Source organism: Notothenia coriiceps, unplaced genomic scaffold (assembly GCF_000735185.1).
Source record: "Notothenia coriiceps isolate Sejong01 unplaced genomic scaffold, NC01 NC01_scaffold00037246, whole genome shotgun sequence".
Classification (NCBI taxonomy): Eukaryota; Metazoa; Chordata; class Actinopteri; order Perciformes; family Nototheniidae; genus Notothenia; species Notothenia coriiceps.
Window position 1 is genome coordinate 6,782,492 of NW_011369947.1, and position 25,848 is coordinate 6,808,339.

The 25,848-nt window shown below is 40.6% G+C and overlaps 2 protein-coding genes across 2 annotated transcripts; both read right to left on the reverse strand.

Annotated features, from left to right (window-relative positions):
* Positions 1–2,873: 2,873 nt before the first annotated feature.
* On the reverse strand, positions 2,874–10,644 carry rps4x (ribosomal protein S4 X-linked). The gene is made up of 7 exons (XM_010794663.1): positions 10,608–10,644; positions 9,939–10,016; positions 8,831–9,011; positions 7,128–7,225; positions 6,160–6,331; positions 4,352–4,509; positions 2,874–3,015 (listed from the first exon to the last, which is right to left on the reverse strand). The coding sequence occupies exons 1-7, from the start codon at positions 10,608–10,610 to the stop codon at positions 2,917–2,919; spliced, it is 789 nt and encodes a 262-aa protein (XP_010792965.1). The 5' UTR covers positions 10,611–10,644; the 3' UTR covers positions 2,874–2,916.
* Positions 10,645–14,769: 4,125 nt separating this feature from the next.
* Positions 14,770–24,706, reverse strand: cited1 (Cbp/p300-interacting transactivator, with Glu/Asp-rich carboxy-terminal domain, 1). The gene is made up of 3 exons (XM_010794664.1): positions 24,505–24,706; positions 23,763–24,058; positions 14,770–19,672 (listed from the first exon to the last, which is right to left on the reverse strand). The coding sequence occupies exon 3, from the start codon at positions 19,650–19,652 to the stop codon at positions 19,089–19,091; it is 564 nt and encodes a 187-aa protein (XP_010792966.1). The 5' UTR covers positions 19,653–19,672; positions 23,763–24,058; positions 24,505–24,706; the 3' UTR covers positions 14,770–19,088.
* Between the last annotated feature and the right edge of the window lie 1,142 nt (positions 24,707–25,848).

The window sequence follows — 25,848 nt, forward strand, 5'->3', positions numbered from 1 at the left end:
GTGTTTGTCTGTGTTTGAGAGTGTGTGTGTCTGTGTTTGAGAGTGTGTGTGTGTGTGTGTGTGTGTGTGTGTGTGTGTGAATCAAATGTGATTGTTGCTCAGCTCACAAGGGGATGCAGAGCAGGACCAGAGCAGAGCGTCTGGCGAGCCTCTGATTTCAAATGTTCAAAGTGTTTGTGTGTGTGTGTGTGTGTGTGTGTGTGTGTGTGTGTGTGTGTGTGTGTGTGTGTGTGTGTGTGTGTGTGTGTGTGTGTGTGTGTTTAGAAGAACTGGTCCCAGGCCTATCAAAAAAACGGGGACAACGCTGCCACTTTTGATTTGTTAATAAACCAGAAACGTTAAAGTATTAAATCTGCAGCTTCATCTCTCACACACTGATCTGTAAACGCTGCAGCCTCGAGTCAAATCGAGGTCATCGTTACTGTCATCATTTGCACTTCAGATACTTATAGTGGAGTACTTTTATAGTATGGCATGAGTCATTTTAGCTCAGTACACAATCTGAATACTTCGTCCACTATTTCATACACACATACTGTCCTCACTGTCCTTACACCTCGCTGCCAAATACGATGGATTACAGAACACAGAGCAGACGGGCATATCGCTCGACACACACACACACATTCCTGCTGTGTGTGTCGTGTGTGTTATGGTATGTATGGTGCATTTGGAGAGGTAGGGTTGGAAATGTAAGTCACGGGGGAGAAGGAGTAACTGAAACACACACTCAGGTGAACTTGAGGGCCAGGACACACACACACACACACACACACACACACACACAGAGCTGGTGTGTGCCAGGCCAGGTTTCTGCAGCGCGGAGCAGGCTGGATCCCAGCAGTCGCCATATGGACTGGTACTGAAGTCAGAACACAGAGAGGGGGAGGGCTGAGGGAGGCAGGAAGGAGGTGAGATGGGTGTAGGGAGAGAAGGGAAGGATAGAGACGGCTAGGAAAAGATAGGGTTGAAAATAGAAAAAGAAAGAAAGGTGGATTAGGAAGGGTTTGATACAAAGGATGCAGTGAGGGAGGAAAGAGGAAGGTAGGATGGACTGAGAGAAGTAAAAGGTTGAAGGAAAGGAAGAGACCAAGATTTGAAATGGTTAAAGAATGTAAGGAATTAATTAAAGGAAGCAAGGGTGTAAGGGAAGGTAAGGAAGGACGTTTCTAAGACAATATAGGATGGTTGGAAATGAAGGAATGAATTTAGGGAAAGATGGAGTAGGAGATAGGAAGTGTGAGAAAATGTAGATGAGAATATAGGAAAGGATGAAAGGAAAACAAGCAAGGAAGGAAGGAATGGGAAAAGGGGCAAGGAGTTAAATGATGGATGGATAGTTGGAAATAAAGATGGAGAAGTAAATAAGGGTGCAGACTTGTAAATATAGAAGTCAGGAAACAAGGATGAATCAAAAACATAAGAGGAAACTATAAAGGGAGACGTTTGGGATTTAAAAAGGGGAGTAAGGAATAGGGATAATACAAAGAGGAAAGAGAGGAAAGGAGGAAACAAATGTTGAAATTGAGAGGATGGAAGATGGGAAAAAGGGGGGGTGGGATGCAAAGAGGATGAGTGGAGAGATTAAGGAGCCTCAACAGATGGAGAGGAAAGGATGGAGGGATTAGGTGTGAGGAAGAGCTTCAGGTGAAACATGGAGGGAAGGAAAGCTGGTTCATTTGACCGTCAATGCAAAAGCACCTGTAGTAAGGAGGTAGGGACCATTCATGTAAAGACATCTTATCAAGGAATGCACTTGACCTGAACCACCGACAGCTTGTCTTTAAAGTCTTTTATGATAGCATTTTATTTATTTTCATTGCATTACTGATAGAGTTAGAGTTGTTCTGGTGCTAAGCATAGGCTGTCCCGAATACCATTTTTCGGGCTCCAGATATTCGGTAGTAATCGGCCCGCGCGGGGGGGGGTGGGGTGCATAGCAATCAGCAGCAAACCGCTTCAACACGTGTATTTCGGTTTATTCACGGCATTCCTTTTGTTATTCTACAGTAGCCTATTGTTTTATAGTATTTTGTTAATGTATACAACTCAATTTGTGTTCTTTGAAATTGAAAAGGATATCGCATTGTGTTTGTTACTTTTGTTGCAGTTGTATATGTCTTAAGTGTAATTTGGCTTGGCTTCCTATTTTGTATGGACATGCTTTTATTTTGAAGGAGTTCGCGCTCTTGACAGGAAGTTGTTGTTGCTATGGAAACAACGTGACGGAGATTAACGGAGAAAAGTAATATCTACATATGAATACTGAGAAAGTAAACGATAACGTTTATGGTTAAGTGTTGGCACACGCTCTTACGTTGATATTGGAGATTTCAATAAATAAAAAATAAAAGAATAACGAAATTGGAACCAAATAGTATTCCAACGAACGAATATTCGGGTACAGCCCCAGTGCTAAGCAAGCTTGACTTCAACTCTATTTATAAAACTGTTTATCAAAGACAAGCATTGATAAGGCAATAGTTGCATTTTAGCTTAAAGAAAACACTGTTATATACGCTGAGTGTTGTTCAACACCGACCTTAAACTTAGGACGGTGCACATATTCTAGAAAACTTTAAATCAATAGAAAGGATTTCGTAGCCTAGCTTTGACTGAATTTGGACAAACATCTAACCTCAAAACACTGAAGTTTTCCTGACTCTTAATACAGTAAACATCAGTCTGAGTGTAGAACACAGTGAAGAGATGTGGAGCCGTCACCTTAAAACCCAGATATTCATACATTTCTTTATTATTTTCACCTGTGATTTTCCCTGCCGTGACTCTAGAAGCATTTAAACTCCCCCACGCATGTGTATCTGTGTGTAGGAAGCCTAATATTGAATACAAAAGACACCCAGACCAGTGAAGTGTTTTGTAAATAACAGTTTATTTGAAAACCATGATGGTCCTCTAGCTGCCCTGCTTGGCGGCCATTCTCTTGTCTCTCTCCTCGGCGATGGTCAGACGGATTCCCTTTCCTCTGGGGAGGGACACCCATGGCTTGTTGCCCTGGAGAAAGGAGAGGACATAGTGATACGTTAGTGTGGATCAAAGGGAACAGGATGCAGGTGGGAAATGGTGAAAACAGGTGGGATATGTTCGGAAACGGGTGGAAATGGTCGAAAACTGGTGGAAATGGTCGAAAACTGGTGGAAATGGTCAAAAACTGGTGGAAATGGTCGAAAACTGGTGGAAATGGTCGAAAACTGGTGGAAATGGTCAAAAACAGGTGGAAATGGTCGAAAACGGTGGAAATGGTCAAACTGGTGGAAATGGTGCAGGAAAGTCATGTTTTGTGCTCTCAAGTCTTCACTTTATGTTGATGCAGGCACACTAGATTATGAAGAGGAACAGATCCTAAAACTATTCATAACGGGAGGTTTTACCTCAGATTTATAAATGAAGGGGAGAATTTAAACGCAATATATTGTTGGGCAAGCCAAAAATATGTTTTTCATTGTCGTTTTTGAAGGTAAACTGAATAAGTTGGGCATTTTCTTTTGAAAACACCACAATGGGAATGATTACACCGTGTATTCCTGACCATTTCTAATTAGCATATACAGTTTAATTAACATTTGTAGTCGTTTAATTGATCTGCCGTTAAGATTCCAAGAGGATAATATTGTGGCCAAGTGACATTTCAACACAACAGTATTTCTATAAAGGGAGAGACGGCTCAACACTCGCCTCTAAGGCGAGGAAACGCACCGTGGAATAAATGTCACGCGGCACATAAACGACAGCTGTGGTCAAAACGGCGGCGAGATAAATGTCACCGCAGACACTTCTCACAGGAGAGGTACTTAAAATAATTCAAATGCGTTTGATATCACAGCTCACGAGTGTTCAAACACTGTGCCGTTGAATATCCAGACCTTTGTTGGGTTTGGTTTAGCAGATCTTGATGTTAAACTATATTAAGGAGTGCCAGCCGCGCAGACATTAGCCATTTTAGATTAAGCAGGGACACAAGTTGGGACAAATTGATTCAAATGTCTTATTGTAGTCTCCTTTTGTGTTTCCAAGCTAAGCAATACTCTCGTTAGGGTTAGAAATAGAGTACAAATGTGCTTGAACCTAGTTTTCATTTAACATTCATGTTTCACTGAGACCTCAGAGGATTTAAAGTCAAGGAGACGGCAAAGAAAATTAGAAAAAGTATTTTTTTAAAGCTGAAAATGTTCAATCTACGGAGCTCAGAACTTCTTAGAGGATTGGTAGTGTTGTTTCAGTGCTGATCAAAACCAAAAGCATCATCATCGCTCCAAAGTCGATCTGAAATCTGAGGAAGTGAGCTGCTCCCTTTCTCCTGGAGCTCATCGGTCTCTCTCCGTGTCCTCACCTTGCCGATGATGAAGATGTTGGAGAGCCTGGTGGCGAAGTTGTTGCCGGCGCTGTCCTTAACGTGCACCACGTCGAAGGATCCGGGGTGACGCTCCCTGTTGGTGATGATACCAATACGACCCAAATTGGCACCGCCGGTCACCATGCACAGATTACCTGAGGGGAGAGGAAGGAGGAGAGGAATGTCAGAGGACCATCACAAGTACATATTCAGGACGTCTCACTCTTCCAGGGAGCGCCAACTTCACGAGGCATTTCCTAGTCTTTGTTTCGAGGTGAAGTTGACTGTTCAACATCTGAACTAAGAACATCCACCTGTCTGCAACTTCATCATGCATCACTTGTAGTTAGACTCTTATGGCACTACTTCTATTCTATGTTAGGAGGATCATCAAAAGGACAGAAGACGACAGAGCCGTTTTTTATTATTAATTTTTATTGATCTCTTTTTGTACTTTTTCTTATGTTGGCTATGTAGATAAAGCTAAATGGAAAAAACTGTTGACCAAAATGTGATCATGTATAATGAAACAAATAAAAACAAAGTTCAAAACAAAATAACAAATTTAGGACGTCTAACTATTCCACGGAGCGCCAACTTTGCACAAATGACCCGTTTGAGTTTAAGCAAGGGACACAAATGAGCACCAATCAAAAAGGTATTTTGTGGTCTTTGTTTCTAGGTGAAGTTGTAAAGATGAATTTCTGATTCAAACTGTCTTTTTTAAGGAGCTCAGAACTTCTTAGAGGATTGGTAGTGTTTTTTCAGAGCTGATCAAAACCAAAAACATCATCATTGCTCCTTGGGTTTGCTTAGAGCTTGTTTCCATTTTAAATAAATGTATAGACACCTATTAGTAGCACGGGTTAAATGAGTTCAATTAAAGAGGGTTTCATCCCTCCAATTCTATCTATAAACAAAGTATAATAAATGGGTAACACGTTATATTAACGTACACATATTCACCATCAACTAGTTGTTCATTCACATGCATATTAGCAGTGCATTGGCCTTTATGACTCGGTGTAAAACACTTATTAATGCCTTATTCTACAAGTACTAAGCCATTAGTTGAGTTTTTCCTCAATTGTCGAACTCAATTTCATCACGGGCCACATCAGCATTATGGTTGCACTCAAAGGGCCGGTTGTAAATTTAAGACTATATAAAAATACATATATAAATATTTCATATATATAAAATAATGTATTGCCTCTGCATTGGATTATTGAAAATAACTTCATAATTAACTACGTCTCAAAGCAGAAGTCTAGGGCAAATAATTGCAAGTCTCTTCAGTGAGAATGTCACAAAATGATTTAAAAAGAAAATCCAAATTCTGGGGAAAAAAAGAATTACAAAAAAAGGGCATATTTTGAAGAAAAAAAGTCAAATTGAGAAAAAAGTCAAATTTGAGATGCATTGTGGGACATGTAGTTTATGGGCAATGCGCTTCTGTAAATCGGCATGGAACTGCATAATAAACATATATTCTTTCAGAGCTGACACCCCTGCTTTAATTAGTGCAAGTAAGGAAGTCAGTGTACGTGAGTTCTGGTCTCAATATGTAGTAGCACAAGAATAGTAATCATCCCATAATAACACCCAACAGATCTGTTCTATTCTGATGTAACAAGACATGAAACTACACGTGTTCATTGTGTCTAAAGAACTTTAAATGAGGCATTTCTAACTCAGAATAAGTTCACTAATAAGCTAGTAGTTTGGCTTGTTAAGTAACAACTAGTTGATGGTGAATACCTTGATCTAAAGTGTTAGCGGTAAATGCTTTGAGGGGGACTTACTGGTATCAAACTTGATGAATTCGGAGATCTTGCCGGTGTCCAGGTCGATGCGGATTGTGTCGTTGACCTTGATCAGGGGGTCGGGGTAGCGGATGGTTCGGGCGTCGTGGGTCACCAGGTGGGGGATCCCCTTGGTGCCGACCATCAGCTTCTTCACCTTGCACAGCTTGTACTGCGAGAGGAAGGGGAGAAGGGTTAGGGGAAGTCTAACGGCAGGAGAACGCACGTGTGAGAAGAGAAACAACGACGGATAGTTTCATCCCACAGGCCATCAGACGGTTAAACACCTGAACTTTTGAAACTCATATATATCAATATTCCAATTTCTTGTATATAGACTATTCTGCACTTTAGTCTATTTTTTCTGTGACCTAAGATTTTAATCGTCATAACTACACTGTAGCTATGCACACGACACTAAAAGCCTTGAATGAACGTCTGAGAACAGAAAAGTAATGTTACTGCAATGGATACCGTCGTAATGGAAGAAGGGAATGGAGCATTAATCGTGATCATTCAAACAATCGCTCAAAAATCACCTTTCCACTCAACTCCTACTCCACTAACCCCTCGCCCTTATTCCACCTAGCTTAGCACTTTTGTTCTTATTGTTCTTTACTTGCTTGTATAGCGCTTTGAGCACCGGAAAAAGCGTATTATTATTAAACTAAGGAACAGATCTCGATGCCACTCTGTTGCTGTTATTCCCACAGCAGAGGTTTTAGGAGATTAAAGCAGTTTGAAACACAGCCGATCCCTTTTGGCAGAAAACCAAATCCAAAACCCTTTTAAATAATAATCATTAATCAGCCAAATGTCAGAACTGTTACTATAACCAGAGTCATGTAGCAAGAATAACTAATAATGTTGGTTTTTATGTCACTTCCTCAAGGTATGCTTTCTAGTTTGAATGAGAGGTGACCGGTTAAAACTTAAAAGATGCAACAATTTGGGCTTAACATCGTTACCTTGGCCTCCTCAGCAGTGATGCGGTGGACGGTGAAACGCCCCTTCACATCGTAGATCAGACGGAAGTGCTCTCCGGTCTTCTCGATGCTGATCACATCTGGAAAAACAGAGACGAGCAGTTTGAGAAAACACTTTCTTGTGCTCACGAGGAATAAACGATGGCTTTAACAGTTATGTAAGTCAGTCAAATGACAAAACCATTAAACGCACTGGATCCCTTCACAGCCAAATCCACAACCGATCAAATCTTTACTCCAATCAGCGTGACAAAACAACTTCTCTCCTTAGTCATAGTTTTGTGTTGAAAGATATCTACTAAGTCAGTACCGTATAGCCCTAAAAGCATTTAATACAAAACAAAAACTGTGAAAGTGTGACGGTGTAAACACCAAACCCTTTCTCACTTATCTGAAACGCAGTACATTAAGTCAACTCTAACAAAGCGCATCATGTTAATGTCAAATAGCATTTAAAAAGAGTCGCCATCAACTTGTTCTACTCCTGCTAATGACCCAGAGTAGCAGACTGATCAGTGTGGATGTAATATATAAATAGACAGCGGTCATCGACCTGCAACAGCTTCCCCTTGGATTCTGAAATTAAAACTCCACACCTCCACATGGAGGCTGGTGACCAGCGAGCGGCAAGGTGGGTGGAGGCGTGACAGCAAGTGGACAAACAACATCCGTTAACTCCCGCTTGAGGCAATGCACACTTCCCAAAGACAATACGAATCTCTCTAAGGTCATAATCTAGCCAAGTGGGGCAAGCTTACGTTGCACTTCTGCTCTGTGGTGTCTGGGTGTCACTAGCCCTTTCCAAATGGCTGTATCCCAATAAAAAAGGTTACCACTTGAACCAGAACAAGTTTTAATACACGTCGACTGAAATCCATGATAGCCTTGTTGAGTATAGTAAACACATCACAAATCCAAAGTCCTTTAAAATACAAAAGCTTGACGGTATAGAAAAGCAACTAGATGGGGTTGGATCTGAACACCATGGCTGAAAAACAGTTCAATGTGTAGTTTTTAACTCTGAAAATCCACTTCTTAACTAAATAACATGCTAAGCTAAAGCAAACATGGCCTCCAATATTAAGTGACTTAATGACGGACTTGGAGATTTATTGAATCTGGAGCTCAGAACTTCTTAGAGGATTGGTTGTGTATTTTCAACTCATTGCTGATCAAAACCAAAATATCATCATCATTGCTCCTCCTAGTCCCTGACAGACGCATCGTTGTAGAAGTTAGCAGCTTCACTTCCAACAGCAACAGAAACCATTTAACCAGATGATTATCCAAATACGCAGAATATGTGAGTAACATTGACAGACAGAACGTAGAGCCGATGTGAGCTCTGAAACGTGAACACGATCCATTCTGCGGAGCATGTTAATCATTCTTAACACTGACAGAAAATCTCACAAATGTTTTACACGCCAAATCTGACCAGTTCTATACAATCTAAAGAACCTCATGGATCTCGTGTGATCGTAAGTTCATCGATCAATCATAAATGTGATAGGTATGCATGTCTGAGGCTGAGCTGTTATTTTGTAATGATGTATTCGTCATGCATGTGCCACGTCATTCTTGTGTTGTAAAAAGCAATAAAAACATTGACAGAAAGCTCTGAAGAATCTCAGAAGACTCACCCATAGATACGAGCTGTGAATAACTTTTGAGAGTGAACTCACCCATGAATCCAGCGGGGTAGGTGATGTCGGTGCGGACCTTGCCGTCGATCTTGATGAACCTCTGCATGCAGATCTTCTTCACCTCATCTCCGGTCAGGGCGTACTTCAGGCGATTCCTCAGGAAGATGATGAGGGGCAGACACTCCCTCAGCTTGTGGGGACCGGTGGAAGGACGAGGAGCCTGAGAAACATTACGCTGTATTATTAAATTGAATGATGGCTGTGTGTACGGTCCTTCAACTGTCTATTATTTCAAGCCCAACTTGCAAAAACCTCTCAACTTAAACTAGATAAGAAGAATTTGCATTATTACGATTTATTCTGTGATGCCAAATGACTGGTGAAAAATAAGCTAACGGCAGAATTCTAGAAACAGCAGACGTATTTTGTCCGTCTAGTTATCAATATACATTGTCAATGTGCCATTTTAACAACAATTGCATCGTTACATTGCAGATTTAGAAGTGAATTACAGTAAACCTTTCCTAAATGAAAACGTTGCATGCTAGCAGGAGCAAGAAAAGTACTTGTGGTATTGTGAGGGAAACCACCTCAGTTTGAAGCATGTGTTTTTAATCAACGATACCCAAATTCAACAGTTCTCCGTTATGAAAGGGAATTTAAGGGAACACTTTTAAGATGACCAGGTTTCCCCATTAGGTATTTTTGACTACTGGTTATTAGATGGGGAAACACTTTTAAGGACTGCAGTAATTATATTTATTGAGGCACAAACTGGTCTTATGCAAACACAAGTTAAGTTTAATACAATGTTGGATACAGTAATCAACAAGTGAGGTTAAGTAGACTATTAGTGAGCAATCCCTGCCTCGGCTGCAGTTCATGAAGATGAAGACCATCAACACACATGAAACCTTAACATGCACAGCTAGTTTTACAAAAGATGGCGATTAAATTGAATATAAGAGAACACACTGTAGGAACATGTTACTTAGAAAGACCAATAATGAAGTTAGCTTTCAATGCCTCTGTACATACCGAAGCACACAAGACCCCAACATTGAAAGCTACAATTAAACTTTCAGTTATCGCAGATTAAAACCACACATTATTATCAATACATACACTGTTAGAAGTTGTTACTTACAAAGACTCCTGTGAGCTTGTCCAGCATCCAGTGCTTTGGCGCTGCGACGCGCTTGAGGTGCTTCTTCGGTCCTCTTGCCTGGAGGAAAAGAGGACAAAACCGGGTAAATAACGGGACAACAACCACTTCAAAACGTCCTTAAGACTACCAGAACCAGAAATGTATAATACCGGATTATAAAATGGTGAAAACACCAATAAATAGACATTAAAACTAGGGTTAGCCATGTTAGCATTGTGTGCTAACATGCCGCAAAATAACTGGCTGCGGCCTAGTTATGCTAACATAACCGCATATTTAGCATTAATATATTGAGTTTGTTAACATAGGACTTTAACACTGTAGAAATAAAACTCAATTTGCACACATCGCGCACAATGAACGCGGCTTTTCCAATACTGTATAACAGTTTTTTCAGTTAAATTGACAAGCTAACAGTGATAGCAACATTAATGCTAACGAGCCCGTGGACAACCAAAGTAGGATGAGAACATTTTTTAAATCATCAATAAAGAGCAAACATCGAAGCTTTTCGTTACAATTTAGACATCGATCCGTTTATAAGATGTGGAGTTTCAACCTAGGACTTGTATGTTTGTGCTAATATAGCGGTAAAAAGAGATGTTTAGTGATTATTTCAGAGAGGAATCATGAGGAAGAACAGCTCACCATGTTGGAGTCTGCGGGGGAAAGGACCTCACGGCTTCCGGTATCCGATGATAAAAGCGGCTACGGCAGACTGGGAGGGACAAAAGAGGTGGAAGAAGTACTCAGATCTTGTACTAAAGTAGAAGTACCAGAGTGCAGGAATACTCTGTTACAAGTCAAAGTACCAAGAGTAAAAGTAGTCATTCTGCAGATTGGCCCATTTCAGAATAATATGATATGTTTTGATTATAATTATTGATGCATTAAAGTCAGAGGTGTAAAGTACTGTACTTAAGTACAATTTTGACTTTACTTGAGTTACTCCACTACATTTATTGAAGTTTAGTTACTTTATAGATCTGGATTAATAATGTGTGATATAATCAAGTCTTAAATCAGACTTTCCACCTGGAGTAAACTCACAAGCTACCCTGCAGTATACAAAGTCATTCAAACTAGCTGCACCTTTACCAGCTTTGAGAACACTTTGATGATCAATCATTATAAAACATATCATATTATTCTGGAATGGACCAATCTGCACAATCACTACTTTTACTGTCGCTACTTTAACTACATTTTGATGATAATACTTTTCTACTTTTATTGTCGAAAACAGGTGGAAAGGGTCAAAAACAGGTGGAAATGGTCGAAAACTGGTGGAAATGGTCGAAAACTGGTGGAAATGGTCGTAAACTGGTGGAAATGTTCGAAAACTGGTGGAAATGGTCGAAAACTGGTGGAAATGGTCGAANATACTTTTCTACTTTTACTTGAGAAACATTTTGAATGCAGGACTTTTTCTGTAACAGAGTATTCCTTCACTCTGGTACTTCTACTTTCTTTTTCTACTCAAGTACAAGGTCTGAGTACTTCTCCCACCTCTGATTGAAGTGTTATCAAAGCTGCTAAAGGTGCAGTTAGTTTTAATGACTTTGTATACTGCAAGGTAGCTTGTGAATTTACTCCAGGTGGACCATAATATCTGCTTTTTTACATGAGTGCATAACGTATACTGAAAGAAAAAGTACTAAAAAAGTTGGGATCTATAAATATAAAATATGTTAAATGTATCTCGTTTTCTTCTGTATAAAATTAGAAACATGTAATGTGCAAACTATTGACTATGTGATACAGTTTATAGAATAAAATAACATGTGCAATCCAGTTTCATTTATGAATGACGCATTAATGAAAACAGCATGCATGGATTAAAATGGATCTCATGTAAACACACACACACACACACACACACACACACACACACACACACACACACACACACACACACACACACACACACACACGCACACACATCCTCCTTTTTAAAAGTGCTTTTCCCACGTTGTGCACAAACAGATCATGATTTATTCATTCTCAATTATTGACACCTATCCCATTTCCACTTTAGGCTGGAGCCAAACGAGGACGATAACACAAACGGACTGAAATCGATATCAAAAAAGTATTTTTCTGTGTTTTTCATCTGCTGCTACCGGAGAGAATTACAGCAGGAGCAAACGCTTGCCTCGAGGAGGGAGAAAAAGAGCCACAGCGGAGAATAAACAGAAGGGCAACCATGGCAACAATGCGCAGGAAGTCTTCTTCGCTGCTTTTGTGGCAAGAGTACAGCGCCACTTACAGGCCCGGCATATGTACTACAGCGTCTCCAGTGCTTTCGAGCGGTCTCGTGTGAACGTACACGTTTCTGCCTATTGCGTGTGGACCGAAGACTTTTGCGTTATCGTCCTCGTGTGGCTCCAGCCTCAATCACTCTTTGAGCATGAGTGATTAAGCTAAATATTGAAATGCACATACTCCCTGCATGTAGCCCTCTGACAGTGCCTCCGCTCTCTCTTTCTTCCTGTGTGTTGTGCTGCTGTCCTCAGGAAATACCAGTGTGACAGGCAGAGCCCTGTTTACACTCATTGAGATACATCTCCTCCGGGGCTTTTCTTCCTCTGCCAAATCACTCCTACTGATGCACACATGCCATCTTTCTATCTCTGAACGCTGCTTCCCCCCAGGAACAAATGCCAAAACCCAGCAACAAACCTATTTATAACGTTCCTGCAGTTCACACATGTATCTCTGGTGACCCATTTCATTTCCTTTTATTGAAAGCTAGCTCTTTAGCGTGTGCACACGTTTGTTTTCAGGGCAGTTTATCAAGTGGAGAATAACCCACTGACCTACATTTAATTCAGCACATTTTACATTTTTGCAAAGACCAGCAGTGTAGCATCACATCAAGCCGTGCACCTTTATTTCCTGACCCCTTTCCTAACAAATACTGCCGGTGACCGCTTCTTTCCAGGAAGTTATTTTGGATTGAAGACACATTTCTGGGCTCATGTTACTAAAAGTTGAAGGAATAAAGGAGGCGACGTTTGTTTAAACCGACCGTCTTAAGTCTCGCAATGTTGTTTGAGAAATAGAGCGTAATTAAGTCCAGCTGATCGCATGAATGAAAACAGCATGCATGGATTAAAATGGATTTCATGTTAGAAACACACACGCACACACTTCAGCAAGTTCCTCCCTTTAATTAAAACTTTTCCCACTTTGTGCACAAAACAGACCATGGTTTAATAGTCGTTCTTAGTTATTAGCATCCATTGTTTTATTTACTTTTGTGTACAGCTGTTGCTAACGCCTCACTCGTTATATTAATAACAGTATATTCCTAATGTATCACTGCTCTTTTTAGTATTTCTTCTCCTTTATTCTCTCCATTTAGGCCTCACTATTTTTCCATTAACAGTGAACATTACATTACATGATACTTGTTAGACGCTTTTATCCAACGCGATTTACATACTCAATACTGTGGACAATCCCCACAGGAGCAATTTGGGGTGAAGTGACTCAGGGACACAACGACATGCTGACTGCAGTGGGGTTTGAACACGTGACCCCCTGATCCGAACACCTACGCACAACCCACTGCGCCCCGCGCCTCCAATATATATGACTAAGTACTCGAGTACTGTTCTAAAGTAGAAATCTGAGGATTTAAAAAAAACGTTTTAATGTTATATTCCACTACATTTCAAAGGAAAATATTGTACTTTCTTAATTGCACTATATGTGTTTGACAGTTATCAGATTACATTGCAAACCTCCCGATGTGTTTAATTTGAGACAAATACATGACGATCTTACAGAATGAGATGCATTTCTGTAGATAAAACTACCCAACAATTAATAGATTAGTTCAAATTAGCACATCAGTAAATGTGAAATTCACAGTTTCTGCATTTCTGTTAACATATCTCCATGAAGTACTATAACCACAAGATGGCAGCACTGCATTAAAGTCTGACACTTCAGGTTATCAGTTTGATTTCAAAACCTTTATTGGACAGAAAAATCGAGATAAATATGTCAAACATAATTGTATATGCAGGCAAAGCACAAAAAAACACATTCACTCAGCTGGGATCAAGGCCCGACCACAAGACAACACACACACATACATTTTTAATGTTATATTTCACTACATTTTACTACATTATGCACTCATTTAGTTTGTCTTATTTCACGTGGAAAATGTAAAAGATGTGTCATATCTTTTTGTTTCCCCGGTGTTTTAAAGTGTCTCAACGCCAGGTGGTTTATTGTGTATTTACCACTACCTGCCACCAGATGGAAGCCTTGCACCATAATGTCTACAGTTATAGTAATATACTGTATTGAACCCTCCTGTTGTCTTCGGGTCAAATCTACGGTCGATTTAATACTTTCATGAATCATAACTTTTTTGTTTTACATTCGATTGCATCAAGGCTTTATGATATCCTTCACAGTAGACATTTGAACATGTAAAATGGCTGATCACCACTTTCATTGCATTTTGGATGATTTAGTCAACTTTGTAACACCCATGGTGTTCCCGGTCAAAGATGACCGCCATAAAGAAAAGGAATTAGTAACCATCCGGATCAGATAAAACACACACACACACACAGGGTTAAACAATTAATTCCATGTATGAAGCTATTATTCAGAAAACTTTAGACCTTATCTGGTTAATATGATTTTAGAGTCTATGAAAGGCACATTATCTGTTGATATGATTAAACCTATCCAACATGTTCAAAGAAAATTGGAAAAAATGTATATTCATTTGACTTCATATCCTGTATGTTGTCTGTTATTAAAAGAAACACCTTCACTCCAGTTACATTTTCACTTTCTTTATTTCCCCCCCAAAACTCGGAGCCGTAACAAAAATACAAGCTTTTTTTTTGTTATATATCAATCATTTACATATTCATATAGATGTACAAGTGAGAGAGCCGTTGAGCAAAAGTGCTTTAAAAATCATCTTTGAATAATATTCATTCCATCATTAGAAAAACATAAAAGAAAGGAAACAGACTGCATGTAAAAACAAGTCACATGTTTTAACGTGAATATGATGATTCAATCAGAGTCTGCTTCAGTTTCACAAGCAGACCTCAGTGGCGGAACATTTTCATTACGTGTGGAGAGGGAACCTTGTAACAGCGACCTTTTACAGATACATCACGGCTCATGTCGAGGCTTTTCACGGGCCTTGATGTGCCGGAACATTTTTCATGACCCTGAGGCTCGGAGGCTACAAATCACTGCTGTCAAAATGGAAACCGTAAATCCACTTGATGTGTTGTAGAGACCATGAGACGCAGATACAAAGAGCAGGAAGAATCCCAACATCCTAAAACAAGTGAATTAGGAAGGGTTTGTATGTCCTGTTATGGTGAAAACAGTGTAATAGTCTTAACATCTCCGTTTTGTGAGGTTTAAACAGAAATATACTCTAACGTGTTAGTTTGAGAGTTAAGGACATTTTGTTATGCGATTTTGTTGCCCTTAATAGGCTATTGAATGTGGCATCTTCTTCTAAGGAATAAGCAAACTCTGCTGTATCAAAAAATCCATTATCAAACTGGTTGGTTAGTTTTCTGTTGATTGAAGTGTCCTAGATGGCAAAGATATTAGCACTTGGTAAAAATATGACCTTTATTAAAAAAGACAGGAAGTCAGACTTAAAACTTGTAGTTTACTTCGGAAAATGATCTGTATTGGGTTTAAGATTTGTAGTTTTACCAACACCATGCAATTCAAACAGTTTAAGGTAGTTTTCTGTCATCATTTAGTTGCCACAATACACTTTTGTGGTATTCCAGGCTCGGTTTAAACAAAAAATTAGGAATATTTTTGCGTGGAGTTACGTTTTTGTCATTAGAAACCAAATAGCTATGAGGTATATTTGGGTTCAAAAGGTCACCGCCGGGGTTAAACTGCAATATCGGGCGTCAAGGAGAAGAGGAAATCAAAACCCTCAGAAGATTCAAACATCTCGATTAGGCAACTTCTCATGGGAGGCGGAGGAGGAGGCAAAGCAACAACAAAAAGAACACATTCACTCAGCTGGGATCAAGGCTGGACCACAAAACAACATGCACGCACGCGCGCGCGCACATACACACACACAAACATCGAGCAGATGGAAACAAACACAAGACTGTCTCAATGTGAAGAATGTTATTTTGACCCACTTAGGCGATGAGATGGAGCATAAGTGAATCAGCGCGCCTGTCTTTTGGATTTTGAGGCGATGAGAAACGTCTTTATTCCTTTCAATAAAAGCGGGGAAATCCCTTTTTTTTTTAAAGAAAGGATTCTGTCAAATCACTCCTTCATCGGGTTTTCATTATTCACTGCTTCTCGCGTTTCATTAAAGAAAGGAAAAGGAAGTTCATTGAGTGTAACCGAGACCTATAATCGACGTCAAAATTGATGTTTGGAAGCATGTGTGCAGGGACTTGTTGAGTGTGTGTAAACTGACCTGTCTAAATCTAAATAAATTAATGAGTCTCGGCGGGTTTTTTCCGCAGTTTTCCCGCAGACGTAATACCTGCTAGTTTCCCCTTACGCACAATTGCATTTTCAGACACTCTGACATCACTATCTCTTCTCACACAGACACACCAACCAACAACCTGTAAAGTGTGTGTGTGTGTGTGTGTGTGTGTGTGTAACTGAACAAGTGCCTGTTTCATGGCTGCTACTCCCGTTTCCCTGCTGTAATACCATCCCGCGTGTGCATGTGTGCTGGGTTTATTTTTCGATGCCTTTAAAGTTTATACGTAGTTTCAGTGTGTTGCGTGCATATGAACAGGTGTGTTATTTCATGTGTGTGTGGTCCAAGAGAAGACCCACAATGCCCGGGATGACAGACACACCAGGTTGAGAGTGAAAGGCCTTTGTTCCCGCTTCACAGTTCGAGCCCCGTCTCTTCTTACCACTACAGATATGGGTCAGAGCCCCCGTGCTAACGTGGATCAATCTACAGCTTGAAACAGCACAGTACAGCTGCCATAGGTGGGAAGAGGTGGAGGTGTGGGTGTCAGTTTAACCCGTGGGTATTTCCCAACCACAAGTGTGCAAAAAAACACCTGGTAAATGGAGAGTTAACTACGGCAGCATCATGTTGGTCAAACAAGGGAAATGCAAATTAGAAATATATCATTTACTTGCAGCGAACTAGCTTTGTTTTGATATTTAGTATTGAAGGATTCAGCTTCACTATTCAACCCTTGTGTTGTCTTCCTATCAACTGTGCAACTTTTGTCCTCAGGGTTTCCCTGTTTTTAAAGCATCTAGTATAAATAATTACCTTTTGAGCCAACTTTATTCTAAATGTACGGTCAATAGACTTCATTTACACAAGTTCAAACCTCATTTCTGAGTTTAAAAAAGGCAACGATTTTGACTAATTCAACAAAAATTGACCCCAGATGCTCGACATTTTAATAAAATAAAATGAAAATAATTGGGGAAACGGGTCTAATTTGACCCAAAGACAAGCAATCTTGTTATTGAGTTTGATTTGATATGTGAGCTCAGTAGCTCTTATGATTTAGTGTTAGCTTCCACGTTAGCTTAAATGTTTACTTGTATGATATCGAAAAAAGAGCCACAGAAAAAGCTGGAGTTTGAATTGGCATTGTTTGGTAAAACTACTATTTTAAAGTGATATTATAAAGTATATTTCACAATAGATGTTTGTTTTTTTGTAAGAGTTTTGCCGCTTGCTTTCCATACAGATCTACTGTCAAGCTAATGCTAACGTTTCCCCAAGTAAGTCACATGTTAGCAGAGAGCGATAGCTAGCTAGCAAGTGTCAAATCAAAAACAATAGTCTTTTATTTTGATATTTCTCAGTATACAATTGTTCAACAAGGATGGGGTCTTTAAATATGGTTGTTAGGCACAATGCTACTTGTTGAGATGTTATTTATCTCACTTTGGTCCGACTTGAACCACCCTAAAGTCTGCACTGCTGAAGCCAAACCACAGTGTGTGTTCAACTTCAAATCTGTCCTGCAAAGTGTGCAAACAGCAGTCTGCAGGCCTGACGATGACCCGACAGAAAACACTTCCTTATCAGGAACACTGATATGATGTAAAGGTCCGTTGGGGCTAAACAAACTGTTTTGACACAAACATGAAAGTGGTGAAACAGGAAAAACACACAGCACTTGAATTTGTCTATTATTGCCTTTCGGTTGAGAAGACCTTGTTATTTAATGATAGAGGAAGTGCTATTAAGGGTCACAGACACCAAACGGGTCAATGTTCTTACACTGCAGGCCAGAAAACAAAACATACATCAGCATCTCACATGACCAAAAAGGCCTCGATCGGTTTAAACGAGGCTGCTTCCAGAGAGAGAAACAATTTACTCCATTCAGGTCCCATGCTCCGAAAGATTCAACATCCCTTCATCTAATTCATTATGTTCAGACTGATTATAGACGCGGCACAGAAGCACTCCTTGTCAAGAAGTCCGGATGGATATCAGCCACTGTCTTAAATAACATGTTCTGTGAATAAGATGGTTGAAGTTAATTCAAACTAAAAAAAGGAAAGAAAGAACAGAACATTGAGATAACCAGTTCTCAGACAATCGCTGTCTTTGTGGTCTGTGTGAGGGCGAGACGGGACTCTCTTTCCCGTGAGTCTAATATTGTCCTTCAAGAAAACAGGAACCGTAGTGTTTGTCATGCTTCACAAATCTCCCATAATGTCATGTTTTTTTTTTTTAAAGAGAATACAGCACCGTTAAAGTCCAACAGGTGCGTCTTCTTTACGTGGTGTTTCCAGAGAGCGCCAAACGTCTCCAACCAGCCTGTTTTTCATTAAGCCGAACGAAACAGTGCAACGAGGCAACAAAAGACTTCTTAATCCCATCAGGTTGGTTTTTCTACCATCAGTTTGATCGTAGAGAAAAACAGTGCACTGATAGAATCGAACAAAAACAGTTTTCTCTCTTCCTGCTTTAAAAAACAACAAAACAAAAGCTGTCTTCTCTTATCCGTCTTTCTCTTTGTGACTCAGCGTCTCTTCACTTGTATGGACCCAGAAAAGGAAAGGGACCAACAAAACAGAGCAAAGTCTTCTCTCTCTTTGTCTCTTTGCGTCTCGAAAGTCTTTTTTCTCCTCGTTTGGTCAGCATCCGGCCGGTACGTCTGACATGAAATCGAACTCGTTCTGACCGAGCCAGAGTTCAGGCAGCTCGTTGGCTCGATCCAAACCGAGCTCAACGACCAGTGACATGAGAACCTCCTCGTCCACGGGGTCAAAATCGATTAACGCACCTGTGCTGGTGCTTTGGTTCCCCATGTTCATACCAACGCCCATCCCACCTCCACCCAGACCTCCAGAGGGGCCCAGAATCTGGTTTCCCGTGCCCAGAGGCGAGGCACCGAATCCCCTTTGAGCTCCTCCAGGCGCTTGGTGTCCCGTAGAAGCACCGGCGAGGTTCTGGTAGTGAGAGTTGAGTTTCTGAAGCTGCATGCTAGCGATGAGGTGAGGTCCCGTCTGGAGGCAGAAAGGCTGAGGTTTGGAGATGGGATTGGAGGATATCGTTGGCGATGATGCGGTACCGGAAGATGGAGAGAACGGTGCCACGGAGGACTTGGAGTTCGGGTAGTGGAGCAGGGTGCTGAGAGGAGAGGAGGAAGAGGAGAGGTCCTTCATCGCAGCGTGGGCAGGAAACAGCAGTGAGGTCATCACCAGGAAAACACCAGAGCCTGCAGGAAGAGAAAAGAGATGTAATGAAATGTAAACGAGATATCTGGAAAGAATCTGTTGATCTGACGTAAAGTAAATCGAGGAAATGAAAATGTTTTTATAACTTCAGTGTATACCCTTTTTATTGTAGCGTGGACTCATATGTATTTGGTTATATCATACCTACAGATAACATCCACTTCATAGGACCCGGAAAAAACACATCGCAGTTTAAACCAGAATATACTGAATTGATACACGCAATAATTCCAAGGGAAAAGTTTGAAATATATCCATACCAATCTCATATCTGTGTACTGAGTATGAAGCTAGTATCAGCTGTGATTAGCCTAGCTTAGCATAACGATTGGTAGCTGCTGGTTTATAGAAAGCTGTAATTATCACACAGGTGTGAATCAATCTCTTGCGAGCACATGTTCATATTCTGCAATCTGTCGTCATGGAAATAATTGAGTTGTGTGTATGCTTCACATTAACTTGGCGGAGTCACTGGACTGTAGTATTTGCTTAATATTTCTGTTGTTTGGTGGCAGGGACTTTCCTCCTTATCCGCCTTTGGTTTCTGGGTTACATCCAATTGTCAATATTTAAATAATTCAATCATTTATTTAAGCATTTGACAGCCGAATAAATAAAGTTATTGTCAAGGGGCTTTGTTATTGTACTTTCCACATTGCTTGTTTCCACAGTTTTAAATAGCTTGTAACAGAGTGTGGTAATTCTGCTTTTACTTATGATCTGAATACGTCCTCCGCTCCTGAAAAAGTTTGTTCACCAAACAACGGATGACAAATAACGTAAGTGGTCATTAAAAAGCGTTTTCCTGACAAACATGTGGCGGCTTCAAACCGCACCAACAATGAAGGCGTTGTTGACTTAGGAGCGGCTTTACTCATGTCCGTATGACTCTTTAAATCACTGACAGTCGTGACTGTCTGGAAAACATGCCGGCCAGCCGCATGACTCGACGTGTTCGAGACGGATTTTGTGTGTGTGTGTGTGTGTCTGTTTTCGCTTGATGTCTGCTTTTACTCTTGACCTATTGAGCAGCAAATTAAGCATGAGAAGGCTGTGGGGAGAAGGCCTGTGGGTACTAACGGGGTTAGTGAGTGTTTATGAGGTGTGTGTGTCTGTGTGTGTGTGTGTGTGTGTGTGTGTGTGTGTGTGAATGGAGTTCATAGCACAACAGAGCCTTTGAGGACCTCAAAGAGTGATTGGGTCACATGGCAGGATAAATACACAGAGCATTGCATATGTCTGNCAAATTAAGCATGAGAAGGCTGTGGGGAGAAGGCCTGTGGGTACTAACGGGGTTAGTGAGTGTTTATGAGGTGTGTGTGTCTGTGTGTGTGTGTGTGTGTGTGTGTGTGTGTGTGTGTGTGTGTGTGTGTGTGTGAATGGAGTTCATAGCACAACAGAGCCTTTGAGGACCTCAAAGAGTGATTGGGTCACATGGCAGGATAAATACACAGAGCATTGCATATGTCTGACTCTCTCTCTGTGTGTGTGTGTGTGTGTGTGTGTGTGTGTGTGTGTGTGTGTGTGTGTGTGTGTGTGTGTGTGTGTGTTGTGGAAAGCTTGACACACTGAGAAAAATGTCACTGAGATGTGTGTGGAGGTCAAAAAATAAAAAGTGTGTTTCCCAGTGTGCATGTGAGACTCCTGGAGGCTCATGTTAAAGTCCCCGAGCTGACACACACACACACACACACACACACACACACATAAGTTAATCACTTAATATACACACACACACCCCCTCCTCCCAGCGCTGGCTCTTATTTAGCGAGAACATAATTGCTACAGGCAGGCAGGCATGCAGCTGCACTCCACTGATAGAGTTAATACACACACAAAGATACCAAACAGCTGTCAATGGCAGGTCTGTGTGTGTGTGTGTGTGTGTGTGTGTGTGTGTGTGTGTGTGTGTGTGTGTTCATTATTCATTGACTGATTACTGTCAAGCCCAGGCTGCACATGGTGCCTCTGCTCGACAGCTTTCCAGCACATTGAGTCCAGGAGACACAAACAAATTAAAAACCGCTCACATTCTCCTCCGAGGGCACAGAGGAGGAAACGCGGCTCTTTAAGGATTGTGATATTCCTCAAACATAACATGTTGTGACGGTGGAGGAGATCATCTCAGCGTGCATCCAATTTGCAACACGTGCTTTTAGGTATTTCGTTGAGAAACGTTGAATATTTATCAAAGACGTCGGAGTTGACTGTCACATTTTTGGATACATGAGGCATTTATTTGCTTTCCAGTGATACACTTGCGGGTGATCTCATGTCATTTTGAAGAATTTACGTTAAAAACACCACTTACTAAACTTACAAACCTTGCTAAACGACGCGTAGTTCATTTTTTTTTTAAAAAGAATATCTTAACGGTCGAATCAAATTGTCGACACAAGCTACTCCATTTATTCCATTCCCTGACCAAATTAAGTGTCAATTTCAGCCTTTTAACTGAGTCAACGTGACATTTACAAGCACTCAGGAGACATTCAAATGACCGGAGGGAGTCAATAACGGAGAGTTGTTCTCATCATGCTTGTTTTTGGCTGAAGATTTGCTCGTAATAACATGAGGAAGGATGCCGTGTGAAACGTTTGGACGAGAGTCAATGTTTTTTCCTGTTCACAGCTGACCAGACACATTGTGTTCTCCCAACGCTGTTTTATGACTTTGTGAAAATGGGCTTCAGTCTCCCTGTAAATGATTTCATTAGCCGTCTTGGCCGTGGAGTGCTCTGCTTTAATTTTAATTATCAGCAGAGAGTCTGACAGAGAACAACACGGCACTCTCCTCGCCTACCTAATTATAGAAACATTACAGTGAATGGGAAGCTTTGGGATAAGTGCATCACTTCAAACTCACTTTTTAGAAGCAAAACAGATGAACAGAAATACAATAACGCCATTAGTCATGTATTTCATTAGTCAGATCATTCATATTTGAAGCCATTTATGAAGCAAAAAGCCTAATATTCTCTCATTTCAGCTTCTTAAATGTAAGGATTTTACACTTTAAGTTGGGGCATACATTTTTTTCCAATAGTCAAATTAAGACGCTAAACTCCTAGGATAACGTTTATTCTTAATCGAGGTCCATTTAGTAGTTGTTCTGGAGGTTTCTATCAGATCACATGGTCTTCATCCCTTGCAAACATAAACCTAGAGTCCTTAAAATGTTAACATTGACATCTAGCAGGAACTAAAATGTCCTCATTATCAATTCACTATCCACACACACTAATTGGTAACATTATATCATAAGCATATAGCGCGCGCACACACACACACACACACACACACACACACACACACACACACACACACACACACACACACACACACACACACACACACACACACACACACACACACACACACACACACACACACACACACACCAGAGGTTTCAATTACTCAATTAAAGCGTGACGAGCCAATTGAAACGTCAGCCTGTCCCTCACAGACACAGACACACACCACCGACACGCACCATATGCTTCCCCAGCGTGACGCATTCACCACTTCATTGAATTGCCTCCAACTCCATATTGAAGACGGTTAATGAGAAGCCAATTTAGAAAAAAGAGGGAAAACAGAGTGTCAGCGAAGTTGTTGCATGTTGGAAAACTTGGAAAAAACTCAAATGACTGTTTAAAAAATACTTGTATCACATTTTCACTGGTTTAAGGTTTAAATGAAGTGAGAATGCACATTGCAAACACACTTTAAATAACAAAACATGTTTTTTTTTTACTGAAATATTTATATTTTTTCCCCATTAAAAGCTCATTTCCACGTTGTATTTGTTTTGCAAGTATGTCTGCAAGTATCATGTGTTTATATTATCACGTGGGCATACATAAGCATGCAAACCCGCTTCCTTTAAGGGTATATTTACAAATCAAATACAAAATGCAAATGTCGCATGCTTTCGCAGCAGAAACACTTCAGGTGGATGCAAAAAAAAAAGCCTGACCTTATTCAAAATGTTATGTAAACACTTCCAGATTTACACAATGTCAACAAGTCCTGTACTTTCAAAATGCATTGAAAGAAGAAACACACAAACCTGTGAGAGAAGCCCGGTGCAGTCCAGAAGAGTCAAATAAAGATGAAAACAGTCCGGAGAGTCCAACGTTTCCTCAGAGGAGTCGGAGGGAAGTTATTCTGGAGTTTTCCGAGAACCAGAGGCTGAGATCCGCACACACACTCTGTCAGCTCCTCAGTGAGAAGTTCTCTCTCTGCTCTCTGACAAGCCGTGTGTGTGTGTGTGTGTGTTCCCATCCCAAAACAAGGAAGCGGATTTCCAAAGGATCCGGATGGAGGCGGGAAGAGCGATCTCATTGGTCGAGGGGCGTGTCCAAACTGATTTTGACAAATTGAATCAAGACAGTAAATACACATAGCAAGGTAGAAAACAAAGGTTGTGGGTGCTTTGATAATTATAATATGAAAGTATTGGGCATTCAATCTAAGGTTTAGCAACTAGTGGGACAGATTCATGCAGTTCTTGGAATAAAGTTGCTTATATTCACACAACTTTTTTATATTGAGACCTCCACAGTGACAGAAACTGCTGCAAATGAGGATGATGAAAATGAACTGGAATGATAAATGCCTAATATATAATTCAGGGTTTTGCAGAATTGTGCAGGTTTGTTTCTGGAAACATAACTTATTTTGTCTTATTGTGTTTGTACAATTTGTAGGCCTATATGTTCATGTTTAGTGAGTTGCCAACCAACATATCTGGACCCTGAAACTCCAGCAGCTAAATGCCATCAAGCCATCATTCATTGTATTACTTTCACCTGTGTTTTCCCCCACTGTGGTTTCCTAAAAGACTTCTGCGGAATAAAACATGGTCTCTCCAACTCCGATATTTGGGTGAATCCAGCCTCCAGAGTTTAGACGGAGCCGCTCCGCAGGGCAGATGTTTCTCACTCTGAAGGAAACACCACCAGGAATCAAATGGACCATTTCAGAGCACTCAGTCTTTGTCTGTGTCACTCACCCCGAGAGAGGGGAGATAGGGAGGGAGGGAGAAGGGGGGGGGGAAGAGAGAGAGGGGGGAGGGAGAGAGAGAGAGAGAGAGAGAGAGACACACACACACACACACACACACACACACACACACACACACACACACACACACACACACACACACACACACACACACACACACACACACACACACACACACTGGAGGTCTGTGAATGATTTGCATAACAACATGTTGATGTTCTTGTTGAGATGTCCTCGTGTGATTAGAGTCACTGGTGAATATGCACTGAGTGATTTAATTTGTCAGGTTGTTAGAACATAATGTGAGTCATGTGTGTGTGTGTGTGTGTGTGTGTGTGTGTGTGTGTGTGTGTGTGTGTGACTCATAAACCATCTTCTTAAAACAAATTTCACATGAGGGAAAACTCCAAGACCATCATTAATATCAACGACTTCTGCTAAAAATGTCAGAAATCATCACAGCCACTTCATTAAAATACTTCCTGTTTGGAGTCTTTTTGTGCTCTTATGTTGAGTTATGGTCACACAAGTGGTTTTGGCTGGATTTAAATCTGTCATAAAACAATGCAGGCTTGACATCCTTGCAGAAATATACAAAAACAAACATTGTAAGTGGTATTTTTATGGGGAAATGAACAAATAGTGTCAGACTCAATGTTCCATGCATAAAACGGAATAATGTCACATAAAAACACTACATTCAGTCAAATGTCGAACTTTTTTTCATTTTATGCTTTTGTAGCTTTTACTTTCCTCCGCATTAGTGCAACATATCAATTTCCATGTGGCAAACATTCACACGTATCTAATTTTCTAATCATCTTTAACACCAAACCACACTGTAAAAGTATTATTGGAGGCAAACGTAAGTATTTTAAATCTACTTTTTGACTATATATCCGATATCAGAGGTGATCACAGCCTGTGGTCACTGGATTAAATGTTTAAAAGTGTGTCACCACGAGGAGCTCAGACTCAACCCCGGATCTGCTGAGACCCTCCTCTCCTGTGGGTCCATTTATCCTCTTGTATTCATACGGGACAAACAAAAGGCTGCTCGGGGTAGAAAGAGAAATCACCCAAAGTGTCGTTGGGGGGGGAACCTCCAATTCATCCCCAAAATAAAAAAA

Coding starts and splice junctions, on each gene's coding strand:
- cited1 (XM_010794664.1), bottom strand. CDS start 19,652: ATGACCTCACTGCTGTTTCCTGCCCACGCTGCGATGAAGGACCTCTCC.
- rps4x (XM_010794663.1), bottom strand. Junction 9,012..9,938: donor ACAAGCTCACAGGAGTCTTT/GTAAGTAACAAC, acceptor AATGTTTCTCAG/GCTCCTCGTCCTTCCACCGG. Junction 6,332..7,127: donor TCACTGCTGAGGAGGCCAAG/GTAACGATGTTA, acceptor TTCCTCTCGCAG/TACAAGCTGTGCAAGGTGAA.